The sequence below is a fragment of the Fukomys damarensis genome, unplaced genomic scaffold, assembly GCF_012274545.1.
Source record: "Fukomys damarensis isolate Sample0158 unplaced genomic scaffold, DMR_v1.0_HiC HiC_scaffold_36, whole genome shotgun sequence".
Classification (NCBI taxonomy): Eukaryota; Metazoa; Chordata; class Mammalia; order Rodentia; family Bathyergidae; genus Fukomys; species Fukomys damarensis.
In genome coordinates, this window is record NW_022900948.1 from 14565529 (window position 1) to 14575102 (window position 9574).

At 50.0% G+C, this 9574-nt stretch overlaps 1 protein-coding gene across 1 annotated transcript in view; it reads right to left on the minus strand.

The window, feature by feature from the left end:
* Pax5 (paired box 5) overlaps positions 1 to 6258 on the minus strand; it is a 175833-nt gene extending 169575 nt beyond the window's left edge. Inside the window, exon 1 of the mRNA XM_033759183.1 lies at positions 6182 to 6258. Coding sequence (XP_033615074.1) covers positions 6182 to 6227 — 46 coding nt within the window. The 5' untranslated portion in view covers positions 6228 to 6258. The remainder of the gene's footprint in view (positions 1 to 6181) is intronic.
* Between the last annotated feature and the right edge of the window lie 3316 nt (positions 6259 to 9574).

Consider the following 9574-nt stretch of genomic DNA (forward strand, 5'->3'; position numbering starts at 1 on the left):
TCCCTCCGGGCGGGGGCGGGGCGGGGGATGAACTGCCAATCACTCCCGAAAGAGCCAATCAGAATGGCCACTTCAGGTCCTGGCCCGAAACATCTCTCCATTGGCTGAACTACCCGCGGGCTCCGCCTGATTAGCCGATACCTGGGCAATGGGAGAGAATGGGGGGCGGGGCCCAGGCGGCGGCGCCACGTTCATTGACAAACGCGCGGGGCCAAGGCCTAGCGGTTCGCTGATGAGGGCAGCGGGTGGGGCAGAGGGCCCCCACGCAGTGCCGGGAGAGTTCCCTAGCTGATCTCGCCCGGGCCCTTCCTCCCCTTCCTCCCCTCCCTCCCCTTCCTCCCCGCCTCTGCACTGGGATCCTGGGATGGTCTGGGGTGCAGCCAAGGTGATGGTGAAAGATGAGAGTAGGGGAATAGACTCCAAAAGGAGAAACAAAACAAAACCATTCACGGATGTTGGATGTTGGAGAGCAATAGAACTCCTGCTTTCAATGTAAGTGATGGAGTCCTAGTGTGTGGATACTTGCCAGTTCTGACCTCACTTCCTTCATCTGTAAAATGGGCAGAGTTAACTAGTTTATGATGAAGGCTCCTTCTGGCAGAAACATTTCCCAATTTTATGAAGCACCTGCTAAGCCACAGCCACTTCTTTGGCCTTTCACCTCCCTCACTTTATCCTCAAGTCACCCAATTCTGCATTAACCAAAGATTGGGACTGGGGAAAAGGCTGTTTCCTACTCCTTTAGAGCTTTCCTGGGGAAAGAAGATACTCTGTGGCTTTGGATCAAGTTGCACAACCACAAAGCAGTTAGCCTCCTTTCCATTCTGAAACCAGGAGCTAGCAGAGGTCTTGGGGGCTGCAGCTGAATGTTTCTGTCTGTTGGCTGAAGCAATTCTGCCTCTAGCACAAGGCCTCTTCGAAATCAAAGGAATCTGGTCTCCAATGCTAGTGAGGGTCCTGGAAGTAGGCAGCTGGGCAGTCACATTCTATCTGCAAGGATCCAGTAAAGTGGTGACAGGGGGCTACAGTGCTGCAGCTTCCAGCAGTTGGGGAAATCTGACCTTTCTCCTCTCAGAAAATGTATTGTAGCTTTTATGCAAAATGGTTAGACTTCTAGCAAAACTCTTCTAACCAAGAAGAGGTCTTTAACCAGGGAGTCTATTTCTCAAGAGTGTAACTTTATGGGACTACAAGTAATTGGAACTTGAAAAAAAAGGTGTCAGCCATTCTTCATCTAGGAGTTCTATAACCCCTACCATGCGCAAGAGCCCAGCCTTAGTATAGATACTAAACATTCCTCTGCCCCAGCAACTCATGGCGGTGGCACTAGCACCACTTTGAAATTATGTGATACTTCTCTAATATTAAACATAAATCTACCAAAATAAGGGCTCTGAGATGCTCGCAATAGACACAGGTTTGTAAGAATAGATTACAGTGTAATCCTGGGAAGACTCCCAGGTCACCTCAGGCTTCATTCTTAGTCTAATTTTTCCCTCCTCTTCCCTCTCTTTACCCCTGCTCCATCCCCCATACCTTTGTACTGGATCTACTTTGGGACCTACATTCTGTGGCTGTCCCAAACCCAGCTGCCCCTAACCGGTAGACAAGTTTCCGGTGCTGACACACCAGTCCCTGACATAATCTCTGCCAGGGCACAGCTGCACAAAACGGCCCAATGGGGGCCTCTAGGGACCCAGGAGGCTTCAGTGTGTGTGGGAGGTGGGGGTGGCATTATCTCTCCATTGTCTGAACCCCTGCAGCCTGGATCTTCGCCTCTACTTCCAGCCCCTTCCTTGGAGCAAGAAGACCACACGGGAGCGGGGCTGGGAAGAACCAGGGTTTCTGAGTTAGGTTCATCTGGTGGTGCCCAGTGGATCAGAAATCACTAGAATTCAGAGCCCCAGGCCAGACTTGAGGTCACAGCCCTGCTTTCTTGCGGAAGAGGCAGGAGTGTGGGACCACCCTGAGAGAGGTGACAAGTGACATCACCACCGCTGGCTCCACTTTCTGAGCTTGTACCTACTACACACCCAGATCTAGCACCTTAGAGCTGAAAGAGTTGTGAGGTTGTGCTTCCTCCCGTGTTACAGATGTGGAACCTAAGTCCAGGAGGGAATTATGTGATTTGTCCAAGCTCACACACACAGCAAGTCCGAGGTAGAAGAAAGGTTGTGGGTCAGAAGTGTTTCTCAGAAGTGCCTTCCCAGACCACTCTGGGTGTTGTTGGGGTAGGAAGGATACTACGAAATCAAATCCCAGCTGGGAAATGCCCAAAAATAAGCCACGTAGACAATCCCTGGGGAATTTGGGGGATAAGAGGAAACTGTAGCTACTATCCCAACAGGAGCAGCACCCTTTTCTTTTTGCATAGTAGTGTTTGTCTCTGGAAGGAACCCTAATTCACAGGACCAGCCTAACCGGTGCACAGTAAGCAGCTTCCTCCTGAACATCACTGTGTACTGGACAGGCAGACGAAGTCTCCCAGGAGTGGGGATTATTCACTTCCTGCCAGAGCAGGATGCCTTCTGGCAACTTTTAACTCCAAAAGGAGTGACCAGACCAGACTGGATATCCTGGTTACCCACAAAGCCATACAAGTCTCCAAAAGGCAGCCCAGAGAAGTTACTTACTAGCCAGAGATAACACAGTTATTCCTTGGCAGAGCTTGGTTTTCCACAGCAGTACACCCAGGGGCCACAGTCTGAAACTAGGAGAAAAAAAAGACTAGCAAGGAATGGGTATTGTTGGGGCGCTGACCAAAGTCCAACATCACGATGTGCAAGTCACCCTGCTTCTTTTCCCCAGCAACAGAGCTTTGGGCCCAGGTGAATGCCAGGCCCTGGGAGCTGCCTTCAAAAAAAAAAAAAAAAGCCATTCAAGGAGAAACTTAATTTATAGAAATTGAACTATCTTGGAAAGTTTGCTATTGGAAGAAAGCCTATTGAGAATAATGTTTAAGAGCATCTTTTTGAGGGTTTCTGTAGCCAGAAACCTAAATTCACTCAAGATGCACACACTCCCCTCCCGGCTTTTTCTTCACTCCCTCCAGCTCACTGAGTAACATTAGTGTCTGAAAATTAGGGTAGCTGTAATGCTCTACTAAGAGGCTGTGATCAACTCAGGAAACCCCAGTCTTGCCTATTTCCCTGCTCGCACTTGGGGCAAAAGGAGACCTTACAGGGCTCAGAAAGATTGCTAAGTTTGGGAAAGATCAGAGATTCCCTATGCATGGCTGTTCTAACCTGATAGGTTCTCTCTAACCTTCCTTTTAAAAAAACATGAAAGAGGGAAAACAACTGACCTGCAATTATATAGCAAGTCAGGGCACAGACATTCCTGCATGATTTCTTCACCTTAATCAAGAGTCTGCTTTACTCAGCTCAGGTCTATTTGCAGAGTCCTTGAAAGGGGACAGAGAAGAAGAATTTAACCCAGTTTTTCAAGCATACACTGCCTGTGTTGGAGTTTGTTATCATTACCAGTCTGGTAATGATAACACCTCACCTCACCCTCACGCGCCTGCAGAACAGAAACACTAGGACAATACCTCCAACCTCAGACTTAGGACTGGGCAGCTCTTTCTCCTAAGGCCCTAGCTTCCTGTGTATCTAATGCAGAGAATCCCTGAGGTGACATGTCCCAATCCTCTGTGAGATGAAGTTCTATGGATGGGAAACAGTAGTATATTTCTATTCCAGGCTCATTCCGAAGCTGTAAGACTGAACGCTAGTGCCCAGTGATAAAGTGTTCCACATATCCAGTTATCCTTGGCTTAGGAACTCAAGGTTCCTACTGCAGTAAGCTTGCCCAATAGTAGTTTTTCTCCAATGGGCATCCAGGAGGAGTAGGAAGCTATTTTTTCTCCTAGCAGGAATTAGAAGTCTAAGGGCAGAGAGATTGCCTTCCAAACATATTCCCACTAGAATCCCTGCTTTATGATCTCCCTAAGTCTCTGTCCTCTCTGAAATGCTTCTTTTCCTTTTCCATACTACAAGGAAGAGGCACAGGGTAGGGGATGGATGCTTAAATGCTGACTTCTGACCTTGCCTAATCTTTGGTTTAAAGCCACTAGAAACTACTCTCTTACAATTGTACAGAGGAGGATTCTAAGGTTGGGGGAAGGAATGAAAAATGGTTAAGGAAGAAAAGGGAGATCTGGTGGCCTATGAAAGGTCAAGTTGGGAGAGGAGAGAAGGCCTCAGAGCAAATGGACATAGACACGCCTTTAGAACCAGCCTGGACAGCTCCCCAGCGTCCTCCCTCTTCTTCCCCAGTTGGGATCCAGACCTGTGCTGACAGGCAGAATTGCAGGATCACCTGAGCTGTCACCCTTTCCCTGAGGAAGGGGCGTGGCTCTTAGGATTTAAAAGTCCAGCCCTGCTACCCCCCCAATCCCCACCCAGTCCAGCTCCTTGGAGGAATGAAATGCTTTATTGATTAAATGATTATTCAGGCAATTGAACTAATCAAAGAGCCCATCGACCGCTATGAATTACATTCTTCGTAGACAGCTTGTTGGGAGAGGCAGCCAGTGGGCCACAATTGCTCTTCCTGACCCTCCCTTACACTTCCAACCTGTTTTCAATACATACACAAATCCTAGTCCCAACCACAGTCCTCTGTGGGCATCCCATCTACTAAAGGACCACCACTTGAGGAAAGCAAAGCTGTTTGGGATTGAAAACTGGGAAAAAGAGGTTTTCAGGTTCCTTTTTCTGTGCCCTCATTCCAGGAATGCTCTTGCTATTTCCTTTCCTTAGATCTCTGCTCTCAACATTTTGAAAACACATCTATACATAGGAAGTTATCCTGGGTTTGGGCTCTAAGCACAAACTGTTAAGCACAAGATCTCTGTTCTTTGATCTTTTGGGGAGGGCTAGAGTAAAGGTAGGGGCTCACAAATGGCCTGGGGTGGGGGATTTTGCCAGGCCTGAGAGTGTTTGTGTAGGGGTGGGAACAAAGGCCTAATGAGTGAAAGAGGCCCAAAGACCAGTTTATGCCTCAGGATAGTCAGAGGCTACTGCTCCCTGCCACTTCCTGTCAGACATAAACACCCTGCTTCCACTTCCTGGGCCTGTCAGGGAGACACATGAACCTTGTACCAAAAAAGCCAGTGTGCATTTAGTCAGTCACTTGAGTTGAATGCCCATGCCATGTACACACATCCACCCACTAATGCTCTCCATGGTAGCAGCACCCAGAGCCTAAAAGTACTTAAAGGCACACATACACACATGCACACACACACACACACACACACACACACACACACACAGCAGTGTCAAAGGCTAGTCTAGGTAAAGCAGACAGGCCAGAGAGCCTTAGAAATGTCCTCAGTAGCCTACAGGCTGGCCATTCCTACCTGCCAAAGTTATGCCTGACACAAGAGTCCCTTTTATACAAATGCCAACCTCAACAATGTCCAAAACGTGAAACAGTATCATTCACCACTCATGGTTTCATCTCTCAATAAATGGGACTTGGGCCTGACTGCACATGCTTAGACACCCCAATAGGCCCCAGATCCCTGCCTGTGCCTAGAGGCAGACACTTTTGTGCTTTGGCATGTATACACTGGACAACAGCTGACTCCAAAGATGGAGGGCTCAGAGACATCGTCCTTTCTCACTTCCAAAATCATTTGGGCTATATATTACTGTTCAACACAAACCCTTAAAACAGCAGATGTACACTCAGATACTTATCCAAATTATATACACAACACTCATAGACATTTTGGATACTAAAAAGAACATACAGATAACTCATGCACTAATATATTCAAGGATACAAAGATAAAACAGGCACACAGACTCTTAAGCACAAGTTCAGAAATTCTGAAAATACATATATAGGGACAAATTTATTGTCACTCATGCACACAGTGAGCTCCTTATGTAAACACAGACACAAACTTGCACACCTCCGGATAGACACCAACAAAACCACTCAGAAGCAGAGGGGGGAAAACCAGGCAAACTCAAAGACACTTGGATTGATACAGAAGCACATGAATAGATCGGTGAAGAGACATACAGATAGACATAAAGTCAATCCCTGAGAAAATGCGGCGCACTCCCTCCTCCTCCAAGGGTCGCCCTGAGAGGGGACCATCGCCCCGTCATGTCCCAGCGATAGTTAGCTCCTCTTGAGCCCTGAGCCCGTATCGCGGTCCTACCTGTCCTGCCGGTCCGAGGAGTCGGGTAATTTTTCTCTAAATCCATTTTGATATTTCAGAACTTGTTGGAATGGACAGGGGGGAAAGTTTCCACTTTTTTTTTTTTTTTTTTTTTTTTTTTTTTTTTTTTTTGGTGCCAGGGGCTGCTCACAGGTCGGAATAATTCACCCCTTCCGCTCCCCCGCCGAGCTGGGGTAGCTGATCACTGAGCTGAAACTAAACGTTTTAGGTGGAAAAAAAGCGTCCGAAGGCACCGTGAAATGATTAAGGAACTAAAGAGCTTCTCGCCATGTGAGATCATGTCCTGTTCTCACCAACATCACAAGATGTCCCCAGACACGCCGCGCCCCCAGCGCGCCGCCCTGCACTTCGGGCCCAGAGCCTGGAAAGAGTGTCCGCGCTGCGGCCCGGCCTGCTCAGCACTCCAGACGGGACGGTCCGGGCCGGGCCGGAGCAGTGCTAGAGGCCTGGAGAACAGCAGTGCCGCCGAGCCGCTCCGGACTTTTATAGGGGGTGGGGGGGAGGGAAGGAAGGCTTCAGACGGCGCCGGGCGCTGGTCCCCGTGCCTACGGGAAAGGTCGGACTTAAACCGAACCTTGAGACAGAGCCTCCCGGCCGCACCTTCTACCAGATCTGCGTCTTGAGGTTTCTGCCCTCTGCGCTGTGCTCAGGGATGTGACTCCCCCATGTGCAAACCTTGTTGTGTCTGTGGGCGCAGGCCGGGTTTTTGTTTTTAAAGAAATTACTACTCTTCCAAGCAGGTGCTTTTGAAAGGGGTACAGAGACTAGCAGCCATGCCAGGCAGAGTGGCAGTTCCAGCATCCTCAGATTCACCCCTAGGGCGGCGCCCGCCCCCAGGGTTCCCAAACACCCCACCCCCACCACAAATTTCAGCGCCAATACTCCTGCTGGGCCCTCGACTTTAGGGCAGTACCACATCCCTAAAGCCCTTAGGTCCCACTCAGCTTCCAGGTCCCAGAATTCCACCCTGCAGCACCTCGCGCTCTGGCCCGGGGCAGAGAAGTTAAACAGTGAAATACTGGGGATAAAATCCGGGCCACCGCTTTGGAGCACCCGGGCAGAGCAGAGCTACCTCCAGAGCATTAGGTCCTGGAGAGTGGCGGTAGTTCTTGACACCTCACCCCCCTCCCATAAGCGGAGTCCCCCTGCCCTCAGCATCCAAGACGCTGCAGCCTCTCCAAGCCACCGGACTTGATTCCAGAGGGGCAGTCAGATCAAGAGAGACCGGGCAGAGGTGGGGCATGTCCGGCTCGCTCCCTTCGGCCCGGACTCAAGACTCTCCTCCCTTTCTCCCACCCCAGTCCCGAGTCCAGCTGCTTCGCTTGGCCACTGGAGGCCTGTGGGGCCCGGCTGCGGGGTGGTCGCAGGGAAAAGGTTCTCCAGGGCGGGGTGAGCTCTGTGCAGGACTCCCGGCCTGCGGGACAATGACAGTTTCGGAGAGTGAATCATCCTCAGAGAGTGTTTGTTTTTTGGAGGGGGTGGTCACGAGGCTGGGCCGCAAGCTAGGGGGAAGAGTCTAGAGTTCAAGGGGGGTGGGCAGCGGGAACCGGACATCGCGTATCCACTAAGCAGATTTCGCCACAATCGGAAACGTGGCTGTAGATTCCCGTGAGGCCCCCCACCAACTGGTCTGCGCAGTCCCCTGCGCCACCTCATCCCTGCAGTCTGCGGGTCCCGATCTCCACTGCGCCGTTTGATTTTTGGCGATCTCCGAGCGTTGGTCTCTCCCTCCAAGGCCGGGCCCTCGCTCCAGCTTCCCGTCCTAACGCCTCGCTAGAGCCGGGAGGCAGCGCCTAGAGCAGCGGCCTGTCGGAGCCCGAAGATCAAAAGCCCTCCTGGAACTGACATTTCACCCCAGGCTAGGGGCGGGAGTTATTGTTGTTGTTTCCCCATTTAGGGGCTTTGTTTTTGTTTGTTTTCTGAGTTTTCTTTTCATTACCTATGAGAGAGTCTTTTGTTTCCGATGTTTGCCGTGTTGTTTTTTCATGGATTTGATTTTAGCGGGTATAGCTCAGTGAGTCTCAGGTCTTGTAGGTGGGGTTTGATTTCAGTGTGGTGTGTTTTGATTTTGTGTGATTTTTTTTTTGTGCCTTGTCCACAAAGATTGTTTTTGTGTGTTCTTTGGAAGCTTTTCCTTCTGGGCGGTGTTTTGTTACGTTCTGATTTTGAGTTATAATGGATGTTGTTTGTGAGTGTTGCATTGGAGATTTTTGTGTTTGTCTTGTTTGTATCTATTTTGATTTTGTTTTTGTGAGCTGTGCTTTTGGATGGGAGTTTTTGTTATATTTTTGTGTGTTAGCACTAGTTTTTATGTTTTTAGGGTGCTTTGCTGAGTTTTTCGTGTTTATTTTTGCTTTGTGGAAGCTTTGGGGTTAAGGTAGGTAGGATACACCCACCACTATTTCGTTCCTGCCAGCACACAGGAAGGGAGGAAGATTAGGCCAAGCATTAAGAATAGTGGGTTTACCAGGCTCTGAATTACCCGACTTGGGTGCCGCGGTGTTGCGCTCGGCGCGCTCAGGAACGCAAAACAAATGTGCTTTCCCGAGGGGGCGCGCGCTGAGAGCCACAATCCCGCAGGTCCTGCGGTGCCAGTGTTCCGTTCATAATTCACAGGGCCCTTTCGTCCAGTACCCAGGCCCAGCCGCCATCCCTTTGCCCTGTCAGCTGTGGGTTGGTGCTTTCTTGCGCCTGGTTAGCAAGCTTCCGACTTTGCCGACTCCTGCAGCGTAGGGCAGAAGGGCGGCTCCCGGCCATCGAGAAGGTGCCAAACCATCCTCTTTGGAGGACACTAAAGTGATGCTTCGGTTCTTAGAGATACAGAGTAAGGGGCCAGGACGTGTGGAGTCTAGGCAAAGATTGGTGTATGGATCCCTAAAATCTCCCCATCTCCTTTCCCCGTCACTCTAGGGTCCCAGAAACCCAACTACGCTCAGCTTTCGGTTTGGAGAGCCAGTCCTCGTTTGCAACCATAGACACATGTATCCACCCCCGAGCACGCGCTTACACTGCTATAAAGAGAGCCGGCGCCTCGGTAGCAGCGGCCTGCAAGGAAGAATCTGGCACCGCTTCAAGGGGAAACCAAACTGTAGTGACCAGAAATGTTCTGAGGACAAAATAAGGCATTCTTTCTGTCCACGTTGCTAGGACAACATATCAATTTAAGCACACCTCGGCTTGCTTAAGGCTATACCAGAAAGAAGAAACAGATATAGAGAAAAAAAAAAAAACATGGTAGCGAAACCGACAAAAAAATGCGAGAAGAATCTATGCAGACGGAGATATGGAACAGCAGAGACAAGACTAAGGAAATGCAGATTAGAGGCCCGAGAAAGGGGCTGGTGTAGAGGCTCCTCCAGGCCCCTGTGCGCT